The sequence below is a fragment of the Aspergillus clavatus genome, genomic scaffold, assembly GCF_000002715.2.
Source record: "Aspergillus clavatus NRRL 1 1099423829795 genomic scaffold, whole genome shotgun sequence".
Classification (NCBI taxonomy): Eukaryota; Fungi; Ascomycota; class Eurotiomycetes; order Eurotiales; family Aspergillaceae; genus Aspergillus; species Aspergillus clavatus.
This window is the reverse complement of record NW_001517104.1, coordinates 2,363,732-2,390,789: the sequence shown is the minus strand read 5'-3', so window position 1 is coordinate 2,390,789 and position 27,058 is coordinate 2,363,732. Positions and strand designations below refer to the sequence as shown.

Here is a 27,058-nt window from a genome sequence, read left to right as displayed (position 1 = left end):
TTTCAACTTTATCATATCTTGAGCGTTTATCATTTCAGGTACATGGGATCGTTGTCTGCGCCGGTAAACACCCATCCCATGCATGCGAACAATGGCCTCAGAGCTAATTCATAACAGACATCAAATCTTTAAATAGGGCCAATCGAGCGAACAGAAAAAAAAGGGAAGGGTTAAAGAGACATCATAGGAGCTAATGGTGACAATCATCAGAGCAAAGGCAGGTATAGCAACATGGAAAGGGAAATAAATCAGAGAACCACCGAAACCAGCGATTGTTGAACCAAAAGAGTGGGTTATCCGTACCACATGGCAGTAGCAGCCTCTGCTTGTCGTCTGACCATGTCACGTAGAGGATAAGCTGCGGTTTATCGCGCCGCAGAGGCAACCAGGCCCCATATTGGCTAGTCAAAAACGAGAAAAGCAAAGACAGCCAAGTGAGAGAGAGGGTAGAAGGAGCGGGTCTACAGAATCTTGCAGGTACGCTTCTTGACTTTCTTCCCACTCACCCTGGGAACGGCACCACCGCCTCCCGATTTGCTGCTGGTACCATGATTCTGGCTACTGCTTGTCCATCCTTGCTCCTCGGTAGAAACGACGGTATCGACGGCGAGTGCAAAGACTTCATCCACGCCGCGCATCTCCTTGCTGCTGCATTCAACGTATGAGGCGTTCATTCTCCTGGCTACCGTTTCGCCTTGTTCCGGTGTGACGGGTGTCAATCCCTGGGTCTTCAGAAGTTCGATGCACGTCCTCTTATTCCGCAGGTCCGATTTTAAGCCCACAAGGATGATCGGCGTGGTAGGACAGAAATGTAGGACTTCGGGGTACCACTGGACATCCTGGTTAGAGTTGTTATAGCCACACATCCGGTGGTCAACATACCTTGTCCATGACATTTTCTAATGACGCAGGACAGTCGATAGCGAAGCAGACGAAGAGGAGATCTGTTTCTGGGTACGAGAGGGGGCGCAGTCTGTCGTATTCTTCCTGTCCAGCAGTATCCCAGAGGGCCAACTCGACTGTTTTCCCCGATGCTCGATGCGTGGTTTGTGTGATGTAGTTTTCAAAAACGGTAGGAACATATTTCTGCAGGTGATCCAGGCGTCAGGGTCATGAAACGGGATCGCCGACACGGTTTTCAAAATTTGAAACACCTACCTCTGGGAAATAGCCTTGCGAATAACTGATGAGAAGACATGTCTTACCACAACCACCGTCTCCTACCACGACGAACTTCTTTGAGTAGGCGGGTGGCTGAGTGATATTTGTGGCCTCGGACATCCGCCCACTTGATATGCTGGTATTTGTGCTGACCGTCCCGTTGCTCACCCTGACACTATGGCTACGGGTCCGGTTGTGTCTTGGAGTCAATGAAGGCGGAGGCGTGGCGAGAGAACGACGTCGCGCGGCAGCGTAGGCCTGGTCGTCATACAGCTGTCCTGACATGTTGATGTGACTAGGAAAATAAATTGGCACGAGGTACCCAGCGGACCCGGAAGGGGGGAGAATCGGTCTGATGTACCTGTTGGCGTGGCTGCTTTTACAGCCTAGCTGACGTATCAAAAGGACACCGGAGGTTTTATTGCTTTCCTCTATTGCAGGGGACTTGCAGGTGAAATAGCGACGGGATGCAGTTTTCGAACGGATAGAGAGCAAATAGATGCTTGGGATGAATGTTCCAATGGATAAAGAAGCGACTCAGAATAGTACTCGAGGAGTTGAAGGACGAAAGGGATGTCTCTGTGAGATTTCCTTTCTTTTGCTTTTTTTTTGTTTTTTTTTTTACACAGTACTTGGTGCACTGTGACTGCTTGAGTTGCGATGGAACATAACTAGTCTAGCTGCTGCTCCAACAACACGCACAGGCGACATGAAACTGCACACACTCAGAATGCGGTGTTTACGGGCGGACAAGCTGCCATGGCAACCAGGCGGATCTGATGACGCATTGAGCTCCATCCTCCATCCTCCTCCCATCCATCAGTCCAGTTCGAATTTCCCCCATTTGCACGTTTCTCTGGTTCTCGTCTTATTTTTAGCATGCAAAACAAGATCCGTGTGTGTGTGTGTTAATCTGGTCCACCGTTAATAACTACAGAGTACGGATACAGTCTATCCCAATCGCCATGCGCTATTGTTGGCCAGGCCTGACGGGAATTCTGGGTTCTTGGTGACCCTGGATGCCGCTCCGATCTGAAATGACTGGCGTCCGCTTATGGTTCGGTAGTCCCTGGATTGACTCCAGCTGGCCGAAAATCCAATGCAAATATCGATGACCAGATAGTCTAGTAGCCTACGGAGTGGTAGGCATGCCTCCGGTTCCTTCCAGGCTTTTCTCGTTAGCTTTCGTCCCGAAGGTGTGCCTTATGTGATGTTGTTGAAACAGAATCCCTGCTACTCTGTGCCTAGGACTATAGGATCTGAGGTGTAACAAGCCTTAGCATCCGATCTCGGCCTGTGATCCCTCGGACATACTTGTCTACTGACCTCTTGGTGTTGGTGGGAAAGTATAACTAACGTCTTATACTCTCAATCCCTCAGAGGATCGATGACTGGTCAAATTGTCGAACACGTTATTCTGTGATCTGGTCCTTATTATTTGGGGGCTTCACTCCTCAGGTCAATTTTGATCCAAACACTGCAATCGATCAAGCAAAACATCGCAGATATATATATAGCTCTACGGAGCCCGTCTTCACCAACATGGACAATCATCAGGGCACACTAACACCGGCGACCTCACAGCTTGTTCCATTTAATATTGGGAGGGGAACCTTGTACTGAACTACCAATCCTCTTGTCTTCAATCTGACTGCATAGCCGGCAGGCGACTTCCGAGTTGTTCTCGTAGACTCGTAATTTGGTATCTTCCGCAGTGCTGCTGAGTCAGCGGCAAATGCGCACAATCGTTATCGCAACAGCCGGAGCGCCGAGCACCAGCTCTTTTATGCCCCAAGATATTGGCGCGTTGATCCCGGCTGGCTCATCAGCCCCCCGTGTGTACTGTGTGGACTTGAATCCCCCTGAGAAACGCATAGACTTCGGAGGATCACAAAAAGGTGGCTGATTCGCCCAATCTTCGGTCTGAGCTTGATGTGCCCACGTCGTTGTACCTGCGTGTGTGCCGAGAGATAAGTCGTCATCAGCTGGAACTCTATGGGGAAAATTGCAATTTCATCACATTCCTTTCGAATTGGCCGCCTCCAGTATGGATAAGGCGACAAACGGCAATCCAGATGCTGGGCTGAGGAGCCTCAATCATTGTGAGTGAGAATGCAGAGGATCTCGCTGGTTCACTTGGGTCAATGCTAATCTCACCTTCGTGGTCTGCGGCTGCTGCTGAATAGATCGAAATCGACTCCCACTCTGGCGTTACCTGCCTCGACAAAAGCTTCTTCCTCTGATCCGCTATGAGACACCTTATCTGGCCTGGTTCCAGGAGAAAATACGGACTCCTTCATTAGATTCCTATTTTGCGTTTACCGCCAACTTGGGGACACATACTTTTTTCATGGTCTTTTTGCCCTTGTTGTTCTGGAGTGGTTATACAAATCTGGGCCGTGGGTAGGTATTTGCGGCTTTTGGACGCCTTGAGAGCCATCCATCGATACGGACGGGATGCACTCTGGAAATGATCATATCGGCTAACCATCTTTTGCGCTGGTCAGGTTTGTCCAAGTATTGGCATCTGGAGTGTTTTTTAGCGGCTTCATCAAGGACTTGCTATGTCTTCCTCGTCCGCTATCGCCCCCGCTACAGCGCATCACCATGTCCGGGTCCGCAGCGCTGGAGTACGGGTTCCCTTCGACTCATTCAACCAATGCGGTCTCTGTCGCGGTATACGTGATCACACTACTCAATTCGCCCGATGCGACTTTGAGCCCTCGCGCCAACTTCCTCTTTCAAGGCATGACTTATCTTTACGTTAGTTCAATCGTGCTGGGTCGACTTTACTGCGGTATGCATGGCTTCCTCGATGTCATCGTCGGCTGTCTTTTGGGGACCTTTATTTCTTTCCTGCAATTTGCGTACGGTCCTCTCCTCGATGACTACGTATTTTCTGCATCAGGGACGCAGATCGCGCTCGTCGTATTGATCCTTATAGTCCTTGTGCGCATACACCCCGAACCGGCGGATGACTGCCCGTGCTTTGACGATAGTGTGGCATTTGCGGGTGTGATTATCGGAGTGCAGGTGGCATCCTGGCACTTTGCGAAATCCGACATTGCCTGGTCCGATCCCTCCCCAGCTACAATCCCGTTCCGTTTCCAGGAAATTGGACTGGTCAAGACGATATGTCGCTTTGTTCTGGGAGTGTTGTTGATTTTCGCATGGAGAGAAACCATGAAGCCTCTTCTTCTGAAGGCTCTACCCCCGGTTTTTCGCGCCCTTGAAAAATTGGGCCTCTCCCTTCCTCGGCGGTTCTTCACCCGAGCTTCGTAAGTTGGCATGCAATGATTGATTATTGGGAACGGATTGATTAACTGTTACGAAAGGCTGTACCAAACGGTCCCTTCGCATCTCAAGGACCACGAAATCGTCCCGAGCTTCTCGGACATCCCTTCAATTCTCACCAGCATCCGCCATCCGCGAAGCCGAGCCATCTCTGTTGGCCCGCAATCAGAAGCTGACGCCTACGAGACACTAGCGTATCGCGAGAAACGAAGACGCGAGAGCTTGTCGAATGTTGCTCATGACTATGCGAGCGTCGTGTCAAGTGATGGAGGCACACCGAGAGGTTCTCTCTCTGAGAAGAGGTCACCCAAATTGTCACGGAAACCATCTAAGCTGCAGGAGTACGAGCATATGATGGGAACGGGCATACCACGACACAGCCCAGATGCTGACACGTCAACGGAACCCTTCCCTGCCTACGAGGACGAAAAAGAGCCCGATATGACGGAGATGTTTTCGCAAGTGAAAAAACCCCGTGTGCGGTACGACGTGGAAGTGGTCACCAAGCTGGTAGTATATTCAGGTCAGTCGTTATGATGTTACTGTCGATCATGACGATTCAGCTCCTAATCTGTTCTGATGTTAGGTATCGCCTGGGTAACGATCGAAGGTGCCCCCATCGTCTTCGACAAACTAGGTCTTGGGTTGTGAATAACGAGACCACGGCAATATACAACCATTTATGTCTTCTTGTCCTGTTGGATCATGTTTTTGCTTACTGCCTTTCGCAGGAATGGATCGAGGCTAATACTGTTGCAAGCGTTCCCCTTTCTGTAACATATAGCTTTGTTCTGTACATATGACCGTTGACGAATTTGGATTTCTACTTTATACAACGTTTAGATAACTGTACTTCTCTATCTTCCCTGAAGCTCTTGTAGAAATACATCATCTGGTTGATGTATCTGCAATCTGCGTAAGATAGCTTTGTGCGTTGTGCACTGCATTTCACACAGGGACTATTCCTATTCGGCTCTAGGGTTCTTTCTGACGTAAGGCTGTCCCTCACGTGATTCGACGCGCGGGCAAAGCTTCGTGAGAGCTTCCGCATCGCAGATAAATCTAGGTCTCTTATCGATCTTCATCGCTTCTACTCCTCAGTGGGAGGTCGCCATTCGGACTTTTGCCTCTTCAGAGGCTGCTTCGCTGTGTAGTCGATTGCTTCATGTGATGTCGCATATAAATGGGCTTTTCGCTATGGCAACGGTTTGAGCTGCTATCAAAGAACTGCGACCTGCACTGGGTCAGTGAATGGCGACCTCGATGTTTTGATTCCACCCTCACGATACCCAGCGTTTCTTTGTTACTTACCCCTCTCATTTTTTTCTTCCTCCTCATTCTTCTTTGCTGCTTCATATCATTCTCCTTCTACCTGCGATCTTCACAAAACTACTCCACAACAGCTTTTCCTCAATTCAACGATATTCATTCAGGCTTAGATCGTTCTTTCAAGGTCGACATGGCCGCCCTCTTTTCGGTTCAGCAGCCAGAAATGGCGAAGGACAGGTCTGAAGACATGCGTTTCCTTTCGACCGAGAAAGCGCAGCTGGACGTTGATAACACCTCATATGACCCCATGGATATCAGTCCCATCAAACCATCCCCTGCGCGGCAACAACCAAGCACAAACGGGCAGTCGGCCGGCTTCATCCCCCCCCAGAAATCCACTGCAGGATCGCCTCACCCCGGACTTACAACTTTTGACAATCGCGCACCGCGTCTGGTAGCTTCATTGGATGATCCGCATCCCTGGGGAACGCTGTTCAGCTCCCCCTACATCAGGCCTCGTTTCAGATTCTCCCCGAAATCGAAGGCTCCCAACCGCATCAAGCAGAATTCAATCGCGATCGTGCGGCCTGATCTCAATCGCGCCAAAATACCTCTGTTGCCAAAGAACAACTCGACCTTCGTTGCATTGAATCGTGAGACGCGCCCTGTGGGTGCCAGACCGGCAGTCAATGGTACTGGTCTCTTGACCGGTGGCATCTCCAGCAATCGCGGTCCGCTCCTGAACGGCTTCCATCAACTCAACGCCCCATCTGAAGGTAGAGATCGCAAGGCTGATCCTTTTACTTCCGTTCTATTTGGTCCACCTTCTCTACCTCGTAAGAGATCGGTCGATGACGGTCCGAGCGGTGACCAAGCCCATACAATACCTGAAAGCTCGAACAACCTTCCTTCTGCCCATTTTACCAAATATCGCCGTGTGGCTCAGAAGACTGGCTATACAGCTACGCAAGTGACATCTAGTGACGCTCGTTCCGAAACCGCCGACCTCCACACAACCCTTGGACAGGCGACAACTCAGCCCGGCGGAGGTCCCTTCATCACTCGCCCTCGCAATGATCACCCTTTTCTCGATTTGTTCTCCGATTTCGACTCCAGGAAGGGCCCAAACAACCAACCCCATGTTCCTGAGATCACTCGTGAGAAGGTTGTAGGCTCTCGCACAGGATTCGAACAGGCCATCGATACCCACAACGCCGGCCTTCCTTCCACCTCTCTCCCCCCTCGCTTCACCGAAGGTCCAAACCATACATCTGAGCCCGGCATCGGCGCGCAGGTCGGTGATGTTGAACAGACAACGGTCCACCCTCTCGGAGGTAACTTACCCGCTCATTCTTCCCTATCTATTTTTGGTCCCACCTCTTTGGAAATCTCCCAGGATCATGGCGCCAGCCATCCGTTTAGCGTGGCCCAATCGCTTTTCCATATTCCAGGCAGTTGGCCTGATGAACCTCCATTCGATCTTATTGCTAATACCCCTAAAGGACGCGGAGACTCGACGGACGGGGGATCCACCCCAGAATTTCAACCCTATATGTCAGGTGCGCTGGCGGCTGCCACTCCCGCCGACATTGCACCTCCCTCACAAGCTATTGGTCCCACCGATTCTTCTGGAAAGCTCGAAGTCGACCAGCAGACCACCAATGGATTTCAAAGCGAGCAGTCCTCTCCCTCATGGCAGTTTTCGTGGGGCTCATTGCAGAACACCCTTCACAAAGCTGCTAACAGTACCATCGGTCGCGCCATGACGCAGACCTTCAATTTTGCCATTGCTACTACCACAGCGCTTACCGGAAATGTGACACAACGCGCGTTGAAGTTCTTTCAGAATCGGCTTACTACCGCAACTCGTCGCACTGCGGCAGCCGCTGCAGCTTCTCCAACTCGAGCGAATCTTCGTTCCTTTCCGGAAGAACAGCGACGTCGGATCAAGAGCCACCAATGGCGCAAGGAAAGAGGCTATCCCACTGTTGAGGATTACCCATTCCCAGATCTATCTTTTGATGTCCCACGAAGTTCGGCCGCCTCTATAACCTCACCTGCATTAGCTGCAGAGCCTCAACTCTCCTCGATCACCAAGAAGCGCCTAGGAACAACTCCACGGCCTCGAAAGGGCATTGGACGAATCGGACCCCGTACAGCGACGCCAGCAAAAGGGAGTGTCCTCGGAGACTCCCGAATTGGTTCGCTTAGGCGGTCTCGAGTCCAGTCCTTGAGTCCTCAACTGAAACGACGAATGTTTGCGGGTGCCCACGTGAGACAGTCGAAACAGGCTCAGCGTAAGCGTGCGTTAATGCAGGCGCTTCGAACATCTGAAGATGAGCCACTTCGGCCTTTGCCACTGTCCGCTACTGCATTGCCAGAGCCTCATATCGGGCGGACACGTCCTACTCTCGCCAAGGCCAAGTTGCCGTCTGAACCTCAACGGAAGCCCAAGCATGTTCGCTTCCAAGAACCTTTGACCGAAGTTCTGCCCTCCACATCTGCACCGCTCCTTACGGAGCTGGCCCCTCACCTTACCCCAACGTCTCCTGAGATTCACCGTGTTGCCCAGCCCATAACAAAAATTGAAGAAGAGAAAGAAAATGTGCCCCCAGCCTCCACACTTCCCAAACATGTGAAACCTCCGCGCGACGTAGAGGTCCAGGCCAAACGTGACGACTGGCTCCATACCGAGTTCCCATTCGGACGGCCCGTTTCCGCAGTGAGGCTGTTCTATCCCGTCACAAAGCCACTTCCCCCGGGTCGCACAGAGTCTATTTATGCTCCTGCCTGGAGGAAGATCGAAGAGGAAGACAAGAAAAAGCGCAAGCCTACTCGAGTGCGACTCGAAGGCCCAGCTGTCCGACCACTTCCAGAGAAATGGGAAATGAAGATATCCGAGATCAAGGCCGTGGCTAACAACAAGCAAGTTGCTACAACTTTAGCCGGCGACCCTTTGACAAAGAGAGATCTTGCCACTTGCTACACTCCTATGGCATGGCTGAACGACGAAATCATCAACTCATATCTCGCTCTGATCGTCGACTATCTCCGCCGCACTCATGGCAACGCGGGGCGCCATGATAAACCTCGTTTCCACGCATTCCAGACATTCTTCTTTTCAAATCTCCGCGACAAGGGCTACCAGTCCGTACGTCGCTGGGCAACACGCGCCAAGATCGGAGGGGAATCTCTTTTGAACGTGGATACCGTGTTCATCCCCGTGCACAACAGTGCACACTGGACACTGATCGTCGTGAAGCCCGGAGAGAGAACCATCGAGAACTTCGACTCTCTCGGTGCTCTCTCCCGGCGCCACGTGGGGCTGGTGCAGGGGTGGCTCCGTGCCGAGCTCGGCTCCCGTTACGTCGAAGAGGAATGGACCATCCTCCCGTCCATATCTCCGCAGCAGGACAACGGCAGCGACTGCGGCGTATTTCTCCTGTCAACCGCCAAGGCGGTGGCCATCGGTATCGAGCCGCAGTCTTACGGCGCGAGGGACATGGTCCTTTTACGCCGAAAGATCGTGGCGGAGCTGATGAACGGAGGACTGGAAGGGGATTTCGATCCTACTAGGGATGGCCAGACGCTGCTATAGGCAGCGAGGTTTCCTCCAGTTAAAAAAAAAAAAAAAAAGAGGCGAAGAAAAGAAAAGAGAAAGAAAAAGCACAATGTGTGAACACTGTACGATCACTTCCGTTGGCCATGTCGTATAGACTGGTGAGGACGGTTCGGCTGCATTTCGGGCGTCTGGAGGCATGGGCATGGGCATGGGCAGGGGCAGGCCTTGGTGACTTATGATGGAACGATAGACATGGGGTCTGCAATGTACTGTATGGGTTTACTACGCGATATCAGCGTGGCGTTGTTTTTTTTTTTTTTTTTGTTTTCGGATTGGGTTCTCTTTCTTTTTCTTGTTTCGAGACTCTTTTGAATCTGGATACCCCGTCGGTCGAAGCTGCGGCTCCTGACTTGAGCATGCATTGTGGTTTCAGTATGCTTTCTTCGGTATCTTACGACGCTGTGTATCTCTGTCTGATGTCTAAAAGGAAGAACCCTTTGTGTAGGACGAAATCTACTCCTTGTCCAACCAGTCTTCTGGCTCATCATATTCAAAAATCAAAAATCGGGATACTTGTCTTTGTTTAGGTATGGAGTTTGGACTATCCGGAAATCCAGAGCTGAAAGTGTTCATTGAGAGGACCAAGGAGTTGACGCCCAGGAATATCATGAATACTCGACGTCGTCCAGATAACACGGTCTCCGACATTGGCGTCCCCGCTTCCTCTCCGAGAGACGATCGGCTTCCTCCAACGCTTCCACGTCGTCGTCGGACTCGGGCTCGGAAGCAGATCGAGCCACAGGTCCACGCATATGTCTCTCTACGGGAACAATATCATCCGGCGCATTGCGAAATCTCAAGGAGGTATTGTACGCGAATTCGATCCACTCGATACCAACATACACACTTTGTCCGACAGACAGATCGCCGGTCCAGTTGCCCCCATTGCTCCACAGATTGATCGCCATGATACTTGGTAGACTGGGGACACCATATCTCTTGGAGGCTTGCAGTTCATCGTTGGCGTACCAGCGCGAGATATCGTGCAGCCAGTCGACGCGATGCGTCGTGGGATTCGTCCATGGTTCCGACAATATGCCAATCGAACCAGCTTCTGGGATCGCGGTATCAGTTACGGGGTCGTAGTCTGGTTGATTAGCGTACCGGACGACGGTGTGTGGATCTGAGGTCAAGATCTCGATGTCAGACTCGCAGGTGGAGGAGCGATAGATGAAGATGCCCGCACAAGCGCCGCTGGGGACCGTCGATCCCTGGGTAGTGGTGTTGTTTGGCAGATAATGTCCGTACAGCTTGGGCTGCTGTGCCACAGACGCCATTGACATAACGCGCATCCGGACTCGGAGAGAACAATGGAAGACGTTGCGCAGGTAATGCTCGATCTCGGCTGTTGCGGTGTGGTCTGAAAACCGTGTTGCGCGCAGAACGAGATGGGTGGACTCGGGATCGTCTTCGTCCAGAGGATTTCTGGCAAAGAAGACGTTCTCCGGGGAGTTGAGCAGGGGCACGGGGCCCACACTATTGCTATGCCGATGCCACTTTTGCGGTTTCCAGTCATATGCAAACGCAGTATGTGAGAGGAGGAGGGTACTGGAGTCATCCTCATCGTCGTCCATCGTGGTCCTATTGGTACTGTTTGTATCCTGTGGTTCGCTCTCGCTGTTGTGAACTCTTCTCTTGGTCAGCAGTAGGGGATTGGAGCTGTTGTCGCTTTGTTCGACGTTGACCTTCCTGTCCGGCAAAGGAATCCTTCGAAAGTCCCAAAAGGCATAGTTCTCGAAGTAGCCCGGCTCAGGGCCCGACACGACATAACAATCGCACTGGCACCTGTGGTAATCGAATGGCAGCTTGGGAGATGCGGTACTGCGATCTCCTGAAACGAAGGGAAAGAAGGCTGTTGCAGCCAGGAGTGGCGGCAGTAGGGAGAGGAGGAGTGTCTTCATCATTGAAACAGAGAGTGTAGATTGATGCAGCGTGACTGATAATCAATAATGTAACGTATAATGCCAATGGCTACAAGAAACAATGTGCCCAGTGATCAGGTCCAGATGAAGCGATATATGCCAGCATTGATGGTCGATCCTGCGAGGTATATACTGCGGCCAGGCAGGTGCGCCTTGGGCTGCCGACCAAAATAATAAAAACAGGCATTGTCTGAACAATGGGCAGGAGCAAACCCATCGGATAGGAAAGCTAGCTTGGATCTTCTTTCTCCATCATCAGGAAATGACTTGAGGCCTTGGTCGCGGTCGGTTCTCGCCAGTGGGTTGTATACTCTACACAGTAAGTAGACTAGAGAAGTGGCCCACTTTGTATGGGAAAAGATATGCCCCCGGAATGACTTTCGGACCCGCGAACGTTTGCACGCACGATTGTAGTCCAGATACGGTCGGTGGGATTATGAAGGTACTTGTTTCTTACCTGACCCTATAACTGAGCTATTTTTTATACTGTCTAAATGCCTGCGATGAACTCGAGTATATCTAGTCGACGTTTACCTAGAAGTACGTCTGGACGATTGCAGGGAAATTTGACCAAGTTGGGCGACCAACTGGTTTAGACTGGCTTACAGTTATTCTTGGAGATGACGGAGGAACAATGGTAACAGTAATACCAAAACCCATTTCAGTGATCAATCGAAGCAACCCAAGTGGCGCCGACCAGGAATTCCTATGATCCAATTGAAAACTGCGGCGCTGGGGTGGCGATAACAGAGCAGCCACTCATATTGGCTGCTGTTGAGTCAGCTGGACGCATAGGGCCGCAGGGGTAGCTTTGAGAGACCGTACGGAGTATTGTCATCGGTACGGTAAGACTGTACCGTTTCAGCAGCAGTCGCTCCTCCTGGACAAAATGGTGGATATAGACACTTATTGAGGCTTCATGCTCCAATATCTATATGTTTACTGGAAGGATATTTCCATATCTCCAAACTGGTCAGAAAAGCCAGATGTTGAGTGTGGTTGGCGTTGTGGGCAGGGTTGGATGTTGCTTGTGCCACGCAACAAAAGCCAACCTGATGAAAGGAGGGGAGCGTCAGCCGGACTGGGCAAAAAGGGAGAGTCTCACGCTTCCCACGTCTTTTTCGCTCCCTCCCTCCCTCTCTCTCTCTCTCTTTTTTCCACCATCACATACATCATCCTCTATCATCAACCCATCATCACCCATCACGTCCATCACCATCAATATCCATCGGATTTCACCGTCAAAATGAGCTCCATTCGCATATGAATCGATTTATATTCGCACATGATATAATATTCGATCAAATTCCGCATTTATTATCCCCGTTATCGGCTATATTCCTACCATCATCAATCAACATGACCACCACCCTTGAACGAAGTCTTTCTCGTACATCGAGCATGTCAATTCCGGTCTCCAGTCCTAGACTCTCTATCAGAAATGACGTGACACCCCCTATGTCCTTCGAGCCCTCCTTGTCTCAAATCCACGATCGATTGAATCTACTCGACTCACGTGTTCTGGAGTTACGTTCGACCGTTCTCACCAAGGACGGTTATGTAGACCGACGGAACCGTGAGGATGAGCATATTCGTCGAGAATTCGAAGCTAACCGTTCGATTTCCAACCGAATCGATCTGAATGTGGTCGCTCTGAGGACGGATGTCGACCAGCTCAAGTCGGGTGTTTTTCAACTGAAGTCAAGCATCGGCCAGGCGGGTAATGAAACCGTCTTCCTTCGCAGTGATGTGGATCGACTCCAGAAGAATGTCGACCAGGTGCAGGCCGACCTGGAACAGCTCCAGACCGATGTGTGCGGATGCCGGATCGAGATCAGCAAGCTCCATGGTGCGATCAGTCAACTGCGCACTGATCTGATCACTCTCCAACACGAGACTTCGCGCCACCTGAGCGCGGTCTTCAATCGGTTCAACCTGATCGAGGCTCGGATGAAGCATTCGGAACGCGTTCGGTTCAACTCTCTCGCCCATACAACCCATGCACCTATCACTCCCGTTCCTGTTGTCGAAGAAGATGGGGCCCTGCAGTGGCCTGAATACTTCCCTCGCACAGTGTGGAGATTTTGGTGCCTGAAGAAACGAAGCCGCAGTGAGTGACATTGTTCTTCTCAGATAAGATTCCTCTCAACAATCCTAACCTCCACTCCAGTCAGTCGACTTGTCCAACTCGCCGAATTCTATGAATTGGGAGGCTATGAGTATTGGGGACGTATGCATCAATCGGATGTCATGTTCAGCAACGACAGCGATTCCAGTGACTCGAGCGACTACCCGTCCAACCTGACTCGGGCTGAGGCTGTCCGGCAGTTCCCCGAAGCAGCACACCAAGCTCTTGCTGCCACTCTGGGTCTGGTCTACTACAAGATCCGAAACGAAGTGGGTGAGGGCCCAAATACTCACATTCCTCGCCCTCCGAAGCGCCAACAGGAGGAGGTGTCCTCGGTTACCTCCAGCTCCAAACAAAAGCCTGTTAAGATGGCTCGCCGTCCTAACAACCTTTCCCCCACGACACTCCACCGGCTCGTCACAGGACCGTCCTTGGAATCCAAGTCTTTGGTTTCGGAAGAGTCCGACAAGCTTGGGTGGAATGTCCATTCAGATGTGTCCGACGACGCAATGAGCAAGCTTCGAGGCATCGTGTCCGAAGAGGTTGGTACGCTCCTTCGAGCCTTGGAGCAAGGCCGTCTCAAACTCAAGCCGAGTCGGTCCGAACGATTGAACATGTCCCCGACCGAATCGAAAGCCGGCTCCTTTATTGGTAAGATCGGTCATGATGGAGCTCAGGACGATGAAGTACGGACAGTCCCGAACACTATCGCCACGGAGATTGTCTCGCCCAAATCTCGAAGAAATGAAGACCACGATCTTCCAGACACCGCTTCTGATACCACTAGTCCACTGACTTGATTCATCATCATTGTCGCCGTACGGTGATACCGCGGCATCCTCGTGCAAACCAGCTATCCTCGCAAGCAGATTATCTGGAGGAAAAGCAATTGCATACTGAGACCCCGCCGGGTCTCCCCAGGCCGAGACGGTCCATCCCTGGTGTTCGGAATAGCCAAACGCTAGTTGACAGAAACCTGTCTCGGCCACACCTGTCGATCATACCTGCAGGCGCCCACCCCAACCCCCAATCTGTTGGAACAGTTCAACAGTTGTTGTAACGAACCATCTCAAGCATTAACAAGGCGTCCAGGATGATGATTGCTTTTTCAAGGATACCCATTTGTTCTGCCAGATTTATTTATTTTCCATTTGAGTCCATTTATCTAGATACCTCAGCATAGCCTTGGCGTTCTATATTTTGACAATTGATTTTGGATATCGTTCATTGACCCTGACGGTTTAGTCTTGATCATCGATCCGATCGAGACGTGTCCTCGTGTTCCTCGTATCCTCCGTACGATCCAGAATTGAGTCCGTCGCGGCCCGTGGTTATCCCATCAGGAGACGTTCGGCTCAAACATCCCTGAGCGATCTCATCTATGCGCTACAAAGCACATGCGCAAGAGAAATTGTCCCCTGCCAGTTGACAGGCTTGTGGAAGTAACTGGTCTCCAGTCGGTTTGGTGAGTGTCTAGATATTAGATATGGCCGATATTTACAGAGTTATTCCACCCAACGCCAACATATTCCCCCGAATGATGCAAGAAACGACCGATTCAGTGTGCTACCGAGCAAGCAGTAACGGGTTCGAATAAATCCTGCTTCAGCACTTCTAGCACCTTCTTTTCGTCGATTTGCCCTAGATCGATCGCCTCCGACTGGCCCTGATCTACCGCTGGATCTTGTGGGATGATATCGCTCAGGTCTGGTTCTGGGCCCTGTGTTCGTAGATACTCCTCCTCTAGAATGAATGCTGGGTTCTCTTTCTCTGCGAGTATCATCTCTGGAGATGCCCGTAGCGCGTAGATGGTCGGGAATTCCACAACAACGCGGTCACGAAGAGCAGATGCTAGAGCCGAGCGGGGCGCCAAAGGAATGAGGACGGGTTGCTTCGTGGCAGTTCGTGGGCGATGGAGATATAGATAGATGCCACGGTGGGAGGTGGTTTCGGCCTGGTCTTGGGCTGGTTCTGACGGAGTCGGCACCTCTGACGGCGCTGGCTGGTCGCCGGTAGACAAGACCTCGGGGGCCTTTTGCCCTTCCTCCTCTTTCTTCTTTGCATCGTCCTTTGACACTTGGTTGTCCTCTTGTTTCGTTTTCTGATCACTCTCGTCTGCTCTGTCCTTCGGTTGAGGGTAGACACGATCATACGCATCAGCCAGCACACACGACTCCAGACAATTCCGCGTCAACTTGTCCCCGTCTGGGGAAACCCAATCCACCGTCCAGCTCAAGCACTTGTGTCTATAAACTATTAGCAAACCCGAACCCCCCCCAAACACCCACTTCAAGCCCAAACAGCAGACAGTAAACATGAAAACATACTTGGGATGCCACCTAGACGCATTCGCCTTATTCCGACTCATCCCCCTCGGCGCCCTGATAACCTGAACCCCAGCATTCTGCGCGCCCCGCAAGAACCCAGTCTCCCCCTTCACCAATCCACCCTCCGCAGGCCTCTTCCTCTTCCTCCCCGCCTCATCCCCGACAACCTCACTCTCAAGCCCCGTCACAGCCGGATCCGCCGACACGCCCGCATTCACCGCGATACCTCTATTCTCCGCGTCGCGCTCCGCGCGCTCGAGGCCGCGCTCGATCGATGTGATGAAGTTGAAGTCGCGGTCGAAGGCGGAGTCGGTGGCGAGCTCGCTGCGCCTCAGGTAGGCGGCTGGGTCGCGCACGCCGGAGCACTGCGACCAGAGCTTGTGGCGGCGCGAGCAGGGCAGGGAACAGGTGCGGGTTGAGCAGCGGGGACAGCGGTATTTGGGGGGGTGGATGTGGCTGTTTTGTTGTTTGGGTGGTGGTTAGTTTGGGGTGTGTTTTGGGTGGTGGGTTGGAGTTGGAGTGGACGAACCAGATTGTGCAGAGGTCGGAGAGGAGGGAGTCGTCGGTATTGGGCTCGGACATGATGATGATGGGGGTAGGGGATAAGGATATATAGGATGCTGGTGATAAATAATAACAATTAGGATGGTAGATAGGTAGGTAGAATAGAGAGGTGAGGCAGCGCTTGAGGAAAAAGTTTCGAGATTAGGATGGACGGAGGCTTATCGATAAGAGTGGCTACCTTGGATTTCAGGCTGCCAGACGAGTCGATGCCAAAGCACCAGATGATATCATCGCGATTACTGATCGTGTTCCCCCGTGCATTTCTAAGCAGCTGCATTGACGAAGGCCCGAATGGAATCACGACATCGCAGTATGTAGAATATATAACCCAAGCGGATGCCTGTTGATCTCATCCAAGTAAACCCTTCCCGTACATATCACTTCATTTACTAGACAATAACTACCTACTGAAATGGCTACCAAAGCATTCGCAATCATTGCCGGAGTCGGCCCCGGCACGGTATGTCACTTCTAATTGTTCAATGATATCCCTGCTAAGACTTGACCAGGGCGCGTCCATCGCCAGACGTTTTGCCAAGGCATATTCCGTGGTGGTGCTTGCTCGCAACCCCGCGAATTTCGAGCCGCTTGTGCAGGAGATCAACGCCGCGGGCGGCCAGGCATTCGGCATCAGCACCGACCTGTCCGATACGGCCAGTGTCAAGTCTGCCTTCGACAAGATCTCCCAGCAGTATTCCGGCATTCCGCTGGCAGCGGCTGTGTTCAACCCCTCGGGGGGGTTCATCCGCAAGCCGTTCCTCGAACTCACCGAGGAGGAGTTCTCCCAAGCGTTTGACAACCAGGGGTAAGCATGCCGCGAGGCTCCGCCGCTCTGGTGAATACAGATACTCACCAGAATACACAGGTTGGGGGGCTTCAACTTCTCCAAAGGCGCCTTGCCTCTTCTCCTTCAAGCGAAGGGCTTGCCGCACCCGCCTACCCTGATCTTCACCGGCGCCACAGCCAGTCTCAAGGGGTCCGCGAACTTCGCGGCCTTCGCGGCGGGCAAGTTTGCGCTACGAGCGTTGGCGCAGTCCCTGGCTCGAGAGTACGGACCGAAGGGCGTACATGTGTCGCACGTTATCATCGACGGGGTCATCGACATTCCCAGAACGAAGGCCTGGACGTTCGAGCATGAAGATGCTAAGCTGGACCCTGAAGCAGTAAGAACTTTTCCCCCTCCCCTCACCGTTATTGACGACGAGAAATGAGGTGGCTGATCGGGATTTTAGATTGCCGAGTCATACTGGCATCTGCACACGCAGCCACGCACAACATTTGGCTTCGAGCTGGATCTTCGGCCATATGTAGAGAAATGGTGATCGCACGATGGCCACAATAGTTTGATAGTGATAGTGATTGATTGATATTTTTTAGCGCAATAGTATTATGCACCTATATCTCTTCCCCTCGGAGTAGCCTGCGCGTGAGCGGTGAAAACCTCCGTGTAGATCACTTGACGGAGGAAGCCCCGAGGACGGACTTGTCGTGAATAAGATGATGGTCTCATTAAGTCTCACTCAAGCTGATTGGCGGCCGCGCGGGGGTTAAAAGGCCAGATGAAATGGTATCTCGGATAACCAGGATGGAGACCTCGACTGTAAAACCTACGAAGCAGGAGCGCATGTTCTGTGCTCCATCCGCCGTACAACAAACCAGAGCAGCAAGATGCGATCCCCGATCCTCCTGGGCCTTGTCTCCTTGACATGCGCAGCAACAACTCTCATCCCCTCTCCTTGCTTCGACTCCTACTCCTCTCTGGAAGAATACTTCGCCTACCTGTACCCTTGGGGCTCAGACCATAATGGGTCCGCGCAGATGGGCGGCAACGCTTCCGAGCACGAGTACATCTCCATCGACTCGTGGGACGCTGGCGCTGGTCGCGAAGCCAGTTCGCGGCCAGCCTCCTACCAGCGGAGGGCTGGAGATCAATTATCTCCCCGGCGCGGTACACTCGGCCACCACCTTCACCGTCGAGGCCGGGTCAGGCTTGGATATCCAGGCTGAGTTCCAGGCTCCGGCGGGCCGGGGCACTTGGCCTGTGTTCTAGCTGAATGGGGCGGAGACCTGGCCGCCTGCGATCGATATGGCGGAGTGGAAGGGTATGCAACCGACATGTTCCTTGTTGCCCTTAAGAGATCGACTGACTGGTTTTTGCAGGGACCGGGGATATTAGTTTCAACACGTTCAATGTGAGCAGAATAGCGCTGTGAAGAGTGTTCTAATGTTAACCCGTCATCGCGCAGACGTCCTCCGAGGTGCAGGCTCTGGAGATCGCATACTCGTCCCCAGATGAGTTCCACAGCATCAGAACGGAGATCCGTGAGTGATGAAGACGGCAGCAACATCTCTGTCAAGTTTTACCTTGATAGGACGCTAGTCACAACCCAGTTCGCGGGTGACTATATCGGCAAGCCATTACACTTGTATGTCTTCCTGCACGGAATTATAGGCAGATGATCGTAAACTGACTGCGTAAAATCATCAATTTGCCGATGGAGGGATCGTCTGGGTCACCCGGCCCGAGGACAGGTGAGCATTTTCAATGAGGAGAGGTGAAAATCCACTGACTGAACAGATACTTATTACCGTATACGCAATGTCTCGTTTGAGCAGTGGAAGTGTGGTGAATAGAATGATTTGGTAGTCTACCATGGTGTTGCTAAGAGTATTCTTCCATTCCATCATACTGTGTACGTTGTAGAAGAATAAACAGGACATAAAATCGCTGCGAGATACCCCCGCTGACTAAGCTGCACAACGTCACCAACCAGCTAACCTCGAACTTGCAGCTCTCCGCACTTCATCACAACCCATTATTGCTGCTCATTCCCTATCATCCAACTCTACCAAAACCACCTTTATCCCCCCAAAATGACCATCGACGACGCCTCCTCGCAGGCAAACAACCCCTACGCTCCCGATGAGGGCCGGACGAGCTACACGCCAGGCCACATCCCACTCCCCAAACACCCGCATCTCGTCGTGAAGACAGAGCTGCTCGCCCGCCCAGACCCCTTCACGCTGTACTTCGGGTTCTTCGGGTCGCGGAGCTGGCAGGCGAACGCCGCACGCGGCCTGTCCGAGCGCGTCGACAATACGCAGTTCCTGCTCAACCGGCTCCCAACGCAGGACGAGCTGGACGCCTTCACCGTCTACAGTAGCCGGTACATCTACCACCAGCGCATGGGCGCGCCGATCGCGGGGTCGCTGTTCCTCGCGCGCGCGTACATGCAGGCGCGCAGCTCGGCGGCGCTGGCGCCCTTCATGCCAGGGCCGGGGCTGGCGGACGGCGCCAACGCCAACGCCAAGCTGACGCCGACGCCGAAGCAGGTCGTTGATGCGCTGCGGGTGTATGCGCGCGTGGACGCCGCGGGATTCCGGCAGGCGCTGGTGTTTGGTGGGATCAAGTGGGTTTTCTGGACGCTGGCTGGGACGGTCGCGTCGTCGATGTGGGCCCTGTTTCACGATACGCGCGAGTCGATGGCGGATCCGCGGTTGCGGCAGTTCATGGCGGAGTTGAGCCAGCACCCTCCCAAGGAGATGCGGAAGCGGAAGCTTGAAGCGGCGATGGAGATGCAGCGGCAGCGGCATAGCGAGAGGCAACAGAGGGATCTGGGTGTGGCGCGGGAGTCTGCGTCTGCGTCGGAAAGGGAACCCGAACCGGCGCAGATGGAGACGGGCCATGGTCACGGCCATGATCAGGGATACGGGGAAGGCAGTGAGGGCACTGGTGCCGGTGCTGGTGTTGGTGTTGGTGTTGGCGTTGGTGGCGGCAGCGGCAGCGGCTACGGCTACGGCTATAGTTCACAGGACGCAAACTCGTCCGCGAGACAGTCGGCTCCGTCTCCGCAGCAGTACGGCGATGCGAGCAGGGGCTCCAGCTCCGGCTCTGATTTTTTCGACGGCGATGACGCGAGCCCCGTGGCGGCCGACTATCGCTCGGAAGGGTTATCTGGACTGCAGGGCAGCGCCTGGGATCGGATCAGACAGCAGTCCGGCGCTGTCTCGCAGGGAAGGAGTAATCCTATTCTAGTCTCATCGTCACCGTCGCCGTCGCCACAACCGCAGTCGCAGTCGCAGTGGGGTTCCTGGAAGAACCAGGACCACAACTCTGCCGCGGCAGACAGCGAGCGACAGCAACGGGAGCAGGCGCAGGCTGAGTTCGACCGCATGCTAGAGGCGGAGCGGACTCTGGGCAACGAGGCGCCCGACGGTTCTGGCCAGAAGAAGGGGTGGGGGAGATGGAATTGATTGGCGTTAGATTGGACTGTATCACCACTTACTTGTTCATGTATTATAACTCGTATCGCATTACCTGAGTATATTTGAATGCATCACTTAGCGGGATCTCGCTGTGCAGCATTGTAGTACTATATCTACTTTTCTACCTCATCTACGAGTTGCAGCTTCGAATACAGGACACACGAAAGTGTTGCACTACTTGATGAAACGAAGGGGGCACAACTTTTCTTCGCCCTTGCGGGCCAGACTAGTCTTGGGAAGTCAAAACAGCGCGCTCGATACCAGGGATCATGATGCAAGAAATCACGCAAAGTCGGAGAAATTCAGAGGAAGAGCAGGGTATAGCGAGGAAAACTCATCTGCTATATGAAAAAACAAAGATTGCAAATCGTAAAGGAGGGAGGAGGAAAAGCCAATCAGAAGCTAATTAGGGTTCATGCAGTAAGTCATCAGTCATCATTCAGCATCAAACATCCAATGGAGCCCTGGAAAAGGGGAAAGAAAAAGAAAAAGCAAAAGAAATGTAGCGTATGAAGAAAAGAAATTCAAAAAATGACTCGAATATTCCAACTAGATCCGACTTTGCGACGTCTGTAAACTTTCATATGGCAGTGCAGACTCAGATGGGGACCCCCACGCGTCCAGGCCCCGGCTGTTGCTGCGCATGCGTGTTAGATTGCGTATCTTATGCGAGAAGCTCTCGTTGATGCTTTTGCCCCGTCGGTGTTCAAGCGACGTAGGCCGTCGCTCTATTATATGGTGCATCTCGCTGCCGATTGTGGGAGCCGCCGTCATGGATCGAGGGAGCAGTTGTCCCAGGTTCTCGTTGTCAATGGCAATGTCTATAGTTCCAGATGAGGCACGCGGAGAAACAGGCGCAAGAGGAACGGAAGGAGCAGGAGGTGGGGGCGGCGGGGTGTTGTTGAGATGCTGCAGCTCGGGTAGGATGGGAGGATGTTCAAACTCCCGCAGAACGGTACCGTCCTCGTTTGTCTCCTCGATACTGATGGCGACCGGAGACGAGCCGTAGGTTCCGGCTGCCAATTCGCGGGAACTCTCTCGATGATGGCCCGTACTTCGGTTCTTACTGGTCGATCGACTTTGGGGAAGGTGAGGGTTAAATCTCGGGTGGGTTGGCAGGTCCATGGGCATGGGCCCCGGTTGATGCTCCGGCACGGGAACTGACATGGAACGAACGATCTTTTCCGCTTCACCCTGGTACCTTGCATCGCTCAAGGTCAGGAAACTATCCGGCACGCTGGGCACGGACGAGACGGACTCTTCGTAACCGTTAGGGTATTTTGGATGCCGCATCGCTTTAGGAGTTGCCGGTAGTCCCATTGGCCCTCCAGATCGTGATGACCCTGAGTCCGAGCTACTAGGATACTCGGGCGAGCCCTTGCTCATTGACGCTCTTCGTCTTGCCGGGGTGCGCTGATTGATGGAGTTCCTCGTCACTGGGGGGCTACTCGGAGGGCTTCGTACCCGCTGCAGCTCCCCAGGAAACGGGATATTCGGCGCGGAGGGATTCCGCGCAAGCGAGAGTCGCCGGGCCTCCAACTCGGCGGCGGCAAGCTCCTTTCGTCTCCGATCGATCAGCCCCGGGATTGGCAAGGTTGCATTGCTGGCATTCTGAGCTTCGATGTAAATCTCTTGGGGTTCGGGAGCCACCTCATGTGCGTGGATGCTGATCTGAGCACTGCTGTCGGCTGCCAGCGTGTCCATATTTGTATTCGACTCATGCCCCTGGCGGGTGCGTGAGGTCGCTCGCGAGTGTCTGCTGTCGGGAGAGCCATCTCGCCGGGATCCAGCTACTTTGTCAGGACGGCGACTGCTACTGCGCTGGCGGCTCCGCAGCCGTTCTCTATCACTGGTCACCAGCCTTAGAGCGTCATCTGCCTGTGACATGGGTAAAGGGGAAGATGGCGATCTATCGCCAGAGCTCTGTCGGTCAACGCTGCGGCCCCGGTACGCATCGTTCTTGTCAGCAGCGACCCGGCTGGTGGGCTTTCGGCTGGTGGAACGATTCCCACGACGTTCGGATGAATGCCGAGAACGCGGTTTTCTCACCCGACTTCCAGTACGCGATTTAGAGGCGGGGGCCTTGGTTCCGGTGCTTCTGCTGTATTGGGCGATTTCTCCTGGAGACATGGGAACCGGAGAGGATGGTGATCGCTTGGCCGGTTGAATGTATCTTCTTTCGTTCTGACCACGAGTGGTATCCTGGGAAGTTGTTCGGGAGGTGATTCGCCGTGCTGAAGTCTGGCTGGCGTTATCGTCTGTGTTCCGTCTGCCGCGAGTGTATTTTCGCGAGTGGTAGTTAGCTTCATCGAGGCTGCTGATATACTGGTCAATGCTCCGGCCGCTCACGCTGGGGCTCTTTGCCGAGTTGTAGCTGTTCAATGTCGACGCCGGACTTCGAACATTGGCCATCGTGCTGCTGGGAGGACCAAGCATACCGCTGTCGGAAGCATCACTCTGGTATAGATTCAGCTGTAAGCCGTCCGGCTTTCGGTCTCTCGATCCGTTCCGACTGTCTGACCGCTCTTTGAGGGCTTCAAAAACTCCAGGCGCCGGAGAAGGGAGGCCCTTGATGCTGGCAAACTGGTCTGCGTGGTCTTGGACAGCAGTTTGCGGACTTGGTTTGTATGAGTCTTTGTCAGGGTCATACCTTGCAGACGACAGCAGAGATGGGCCCAGATCCTCGTCTTGCCTCTGGGATTCATCCTGGTGACCGTTGGCTTGCTCAGCTGATGAAACATACTCCGTGGATTTGCTGATACCATGCGGAGGGAATGAGGGCGGATGCACGTCTACGGGAGTCTCCCCGATGGAAGCTAGACGTCTTCTGGTGAAGGCAGGGGTGCCTGTTCTTGCGTTCATCGCATTGTTCAGACTTTGGATATTGTTCGCTCTGTAAGATCCAAGTCCCCCGGGAGATATAGCAGACCCTCCCACGGCGGATTCTGCGATGGGGGTAACCCCTGGAGCATTTGTGGGGGTTCTATCGTCCGACTTCAGACCCGGAAACCGGAATTTGTTGGGCTGGGGATCGAAAGAGGTAATCAGCTTGAGAGCCGGGGTCTTTAGATTAGGCCGATTGTTCGCTGGAACCTTGGGCTGGGAGTTCGCACGCAGAAAGTTGGATCCTTGAGATGGAGGTCGTGGCTCGGGGGACGTCATGGGCGATCTTCCGGAAATCATCTCTGCAAACGAGGTGGCTTGTTGAGCAGCCGGAGACATCCAGGGGTCCGACGGCTCCACACCGGTACACATAAAACAACGGATTGCAAGCTGTTGTTGAGCATGGGAAACAACATGCTCGCCCCATCGGCGGACCAAATATGACTGGCGCTGCCAATCCGCGGGAGTCAGAAGACAGGTCATCAGGATAGCTTCCATGTAGTAATTTTGCGAAACATAAACCTCGATGGCTTCGTTCTTGTCCCCGAGACCGAGCAAGATAGTAGCGGAAGTGTGTATATCGCCAACCTCGAGCAGCTTCTGCGCAAACGCTTGGCCAACTTTGTTTGCTTGGGATTCCCCCGTCATCTGGCTCAAAGCTACCAGCATCCAATCAGTAAGTGACGCTGGTCCAGCATCGATCATGGATGCCGTCTCGTCTGTGTCAGATCGGCCGAGCCATTGTGCTAACAGAATGGCACTATGACTGCTAGGAGGATGGCGGAATACTGTAAACAAGACGTCAGTGTTCTGGTACAAAAAGGCCCGATAAAGACCCATGACTTTGGCTTACATTCGTCTTTGATTAAGTCGTGTATATCGCCGTCCCATCCAAAGACGACACTGAGCATCTGTCGCCGAAGATCGTCCGGAGTAAGATGAGTCTCATCCAAGGGACGATGGCTCCGGTAAGGGACATCATTTAGCCGCGCGCGTGTGAACGGAAAAAGGTCTACGCGCTGCTCTGCCGGGCTCAGATGAACTTCGTTCCGCAGGCGGGACCCCGCACGAGAGCTCTTGACGGACGACATCGACACTGAAGAGGCATAGGCGTAAGATGCCCCGGAGGGTTGGGGGGTTTCCCGCCCACTCGCCGAAGTGATCGAGAAAGAAGTGCCTGTTTGCCCGGACCTACTCGGTGGCGAGAATGGTACCACCCTATACTTTCCCGATGATGCCTTGGAGCTGACCGAATTAGCATGGCTCCGGGATGAAGCCGGACTTCCTATCTCTGCACGTTGCTGCCGGACCGCGTCTATTCCGCTCTGATCAAACGGGGCGTGTCTGCTACCATACAGGGGGCCTTGCTCCCTGAGGTCCGGTGCATCTTGTAGGACGCGTCCGGACCGCTCTGCTGAGGCAGTAGAGAGAGGACGGGGAGGAAGGTGCTGCACATTGGCAACCATCCCCGGGTTTTCCAGGTCATACTGCTGCACTGTATGGTTTGGTCCCAGGGTGAAAAGCGTGGCGGTGGGGCCATAACTTGCGAAACCCCGGGGGTTGTCTATGGTCGGGATCGGCTCGTAAGTAACATGTTTCGTTCTGACATCCCACGCCCATGTCTCTCTGTACGTAGTGGGGTTAGTGCTTGGGGGCTGGCAGAAGAAAGAATAAGCCGCAACACTCACCCGTCGAGGTACTGCACAATTCGCCCATTCTTGGACCAGGCCATCCATTTCGGCTCCGAAGACGAAGGATCGGATCGCTTGAGGAAACGAATGACGCGAGGAGCCTCTTTACCGGGTGGCTTTGCGACGCTCCACACCCGCAGGTCTCCGTTGAATGATAAGGTTGCAAGCATGTCGGACTTTTGCTTGGACGACGATGCATGCCATGCTAACGAGACGATGGGAGAGGGACCGCGAGAGGTCGACATCGTATGTAAGATGGTGAAGGTAGGATGGAGGGTGGCGATCAAGATAGAACCATTTTGATAACTGAGTTTCACTGTCAGTTGGAAGAGTTCTCCTCCGCAGCATCCTGTCCTGGGTACATACCCAATAGCATATGTGCGGCAGTCTGATGCCGGGGCCAATGCTGTAATAGGGTCAAAGATGGTCCGTGTCGAGACATGCTCCGAGGTGGATGGTTCAAAAAGAACAACATCGCCCTTGCCGTTTCCTTCATAATCATCAGCGGGGGGGGGTTTTGCTAGTCAAGAAATGGATCCACGGCTGTCCTCACCAAACGCTACGTTGCCATTGCGCATCCAGGCTGCGACCCTCAGATGCTCGAATGCCGCAAAGCGAGCGAGCTCGGCTCCCGTGAACAAATCCCACACAATGGTTGTCTGTCCCTGATCATAGCTCGCAACCAGCCTCCCCGCACCTCGTTCGCTGACATTGTCGACAGAGATGAATGAAATATCGGCCTTGTGGTGGTCGAACTTTCGTTCGAGGGCCAGCGTGTCATGATGCAGGCAATTTATCACGGAGCCTTGGGCGTAGAGGAAGAGGGACGCCGTGGAGGCACATGGTTCGAAGGTTGTTTCCGGCGCCTGGGATTGCGGCGTCGGGGGCGCGATGGGAGGCGCCATTGACTTGATTTTGGTCGGTCGAGATTCGGGAATCGGATTTCTGTTCCATGTCAATTCGACCATGCTTGAGTGCGTCGCGGTCAAGTATCTCGGGATGGGGAACGATGGGTGAGGACGGATTCTGACGGTCCCCTCCTTTGTCGTGCCGCTGGTCGTACAACCGCGCTTATAGGACTTGTGATGCAGGCTCGGAATGGAATTGGACAGGTTTGCAATTTTATCAATCGACGAGACTGGACAAAGATACGTATTGTCGGACAGTGGCAACGATCATCGGCATTCCCACCACAGCATCTGTGGCACTTGACGAGTAGTCCGACAACCCACTTCTTAGGTATCGAATGGATGCGTCCAAAGGAACAGGAACGATGCGAGATCACTGGAATCCGATGCAGCCAGCTTGAGTTAATACCAAGCTTTCGATCTCGAACATGGAGACATGAAAGATTAGCTGTTTGGAGAAGGAGAGGAAGCGAGAATGAGGTCCGACAAGGCGGGCCGGGGCTATCGGTACACGGCAGGGACGAGGGAAATGGGGTAGATCGAGACAAGTAAAAAAAAAAAAAAAAAAAAAAAAAAGACAAGAAGCTAGGTAGAGCAGTGATAGGTAGAATTGACCAGTCCGGGAAACCAACGAGGAGTGTGATGGATGATGGGATGGTGAGGGCCAGCAACCCGCAAAATCTTTCGCAGCTGCAGGAGACGAACAGGGAAGAGCAGACACTAAGCGGGCCACCACGTTGGTAGTCGCATATGATAATAGAGGGGGAAGAGGGAAAAAAAAAAAAAAAAAATATGGAATCACACAGAGATGGGGGAAGAAAAGGGAATCATGAGAGAGATCCTAGCGACGAAGGGTGAGGGATGAGAGCAGGACGATTTAGACTCGACTATGACGGTCTGCTTCCTCTGAGTTCTGATGATAGATAGACATGACTCTTCCCATCCAGCTAACCAGATAGAAAGACAAGAGTATAGCTACGAAACATATTCCATTAAGGCGGCAATCCAAGGTGATGCCAACTC

General features: G+C 53.1%; 10 protein-coding genes across 10 annotated transcripts, besides 3 other annotated features; 6 read left to right on the top strand and 4 right to left on the bottom strand.

Moving 5' to 3' along the window:
- Positions 1-461: 461 nt before the first annotated feature.
- ACLA_017040 (Rho4-like protein) lies at positions 462-1,446 on the bottom strand (the record flags this gene model as incomplete). The annotated part of the gene is made up of 3 exons (XM_001274683.1): positions 462-830; positions 883-1,086; positions 1,159-1,446. The coding sequence occupies 3 exons, from the start codon at positions 1,444-1,446 to the stop codon at positions 462-464; spliced, it is 861 nt and encodes a 286-aa protein (XP_001274684.1).
- A 1,762-nt stretch (positions 1,447-3,208) lies between these two features.
- Positions 3,209-5,106, top strand: ACLA_017030 (PAP2 domain protein; the record flags this gene model as incomplete). The annotated part of the gene is made up of 5 exons (XM_001274682.1): positions 3,209-3,263; positions 3,348-3,564; positions 3,669-4,439; positions 4,497-4,978; positions 5,042-5,106. The coding sequence occupies 5 exons, from the start codon at positions 3,209-3,211 to the stop codon at positions 5,104-5,106; spliced, it is 1,590 nt and encodes a 529-aa protein (XP_001274683.1).
- Positions 5,107-5,914: 808 nt separating this feature from the next.
- Positions 5,915-9,322, top strand: ACLA_017020 (SUMO protease ULP1; the record flags this gene model as incomplete). Its single annotated transcript, XM_001274681.1, has 1 exon — positions 5,915-9,322. The coding sequence occupies one exon, from the start codon at positions 5,915-5,917 to the stop codon at positions 9,320-9,322; it is 3,408 nt and encodes a 1,135-aa protein (XP_001274682.1).
- A 629-nt stretch (positions 9,323-9,951) lies between these two features.
- ACLA_017010 (glycoside hydrolase family 16 protein) lies at positions 9,952-11,250 on the bottom strand (the record flags this gene model as incomplete). Its single annotated transcript, XM_001274680.1, has 1 exon — positions 9,952-11,250. The coding sequence occupies one exon, from the start codon at positions 11,248-11,250 to the stop codon at positions 9,952-9,954; it is 1,299 nt and encodes a 432-aa protein (XP_001274681.1).
- A 1,377-nt stretch (positions 11,251-12,627) lies between these two features.
- ACLA_017000 (uncharacterized protein) lies at positions 12,628-14,196 on the top strand (the record flags this gene model as incomplete). The annotated part of the gene is made up of 2 exons (XM_001274679.1): positions 12,628-13,378; positions 13,439-14,196. 2 exons carry the CDS (start codon positions 12,628-12,630, stop codon positions 14,194-14,196), a joined length of 1,509 nt encoding a protein of 502 aa, XP_001274680.1.
- Positions 14,197-14,954: 758 nt separating this feature from the next.
- On the bottom strand, positions 14,955-16,305 carry ACLA_016990 (zinc finger HIT domain-containing protein; the record flags this gene model as incomplete). Its single annotated transcript, XM_001274678.1, has 3 exons — positions 14,955-15,642; positions 15,724-16,179; positions 16,253-16,305. The coding sequence occupies 3 exons, from the start codon at positions 16,303-16,305 to the stop codon at positions 14,955-14,957; spliced, it is 1,197 nt and encodes a 398-aa protein (XP_001274679.1).
- Positions 16,306-16,699: 394 nt separating this feature from the next.
- Positions 16,700-17,609, top strand: ACLA_016980 (oxidoreductase, short chain dehydrogenase/reductase family; the record flags this gene model as incomplete). Its single annotated transcript, XM_001274677.1, has 4 exons — positions 16,700-16,747; positions 16,797-17,092; positions 17,153-17,450; positions 17,520-17,609. The coding sequence occupies 4 exons, from the start codon at positions 16,700-16,702 to the stop codon at positions 17,607-17,609; spliced, it is 732 nt and encodes a 243-aa protein (XP_001274678.1).
- A 346-nt stretch (positions 17,610-17,955) lies between these two features.
- On the top strand, positions 17,956-18,747 carry ACLA_016970 (uncharacterized protein; the record flags this gene model as incomplete). Its single annotated transcript, XM_001274676.1, has 5 exons — positions 17,956-18,270; positions 18,338-18,389; positions 18,448-18,479; positions 18,534-18,609; positions 18,668-18,747. 5 exons carry the CDS (start codon positions 17,956-17,958, stop codon positions 18,745-18,747), a joined length of 555 nt encoding a protein of 184 aa, XP_001274677.1.
- A 414-nt stretch (positions 18,748-19,161) lies between these two features.
- On the top strand, positions 19,162-20,541 carry ACLA_016960 (putative endo-1,3(4)-beta-glucanase; the record flags this gene model as incomplete). The annotated part of the gene is made up of 1 exon (XM_001274675.1): positions 19,162-20,541. One exon carries the CDS (start codon positions 19,162-19,164, stop codon positions 20,539-20,541), a length of 1,380 nt encoding a protein of 459 aa, XP_001274676.1.
- Positions 20,027-20,059: a microsatellite.
- Positions 20,542-21,102: 561 nt separating the features above from the next.
- On the bottom strand, positions 21,103-26,095 carry ACLA_016950 (WD40 repeat domain-containing protein; the record flags this gene model as incomplete). Its single annotated transcript, XM_001274674.1, has 5 exons — positions 21,103-24,224; positions 24,290-25,062; positions 25,125-25,433; positions 25,494-25,617; positions 25,681-26,095. 5 exons carry the CDS (start codon positions 26,093-26,095, stop codon positions 21,103-21,105), a joined length of 4,743 nt encoding a protein of 1,580 aa, XP_001274675.1.
- A 490-nt stretch (positions 26,096-26,585) lies between these two features.
- Positions 26,586-26,611: a microsatellite.
- Positions 26,587-26,611: a microsatellite.
- Positions 26,612-27,058: the final 447 nt, after the last annotated feature.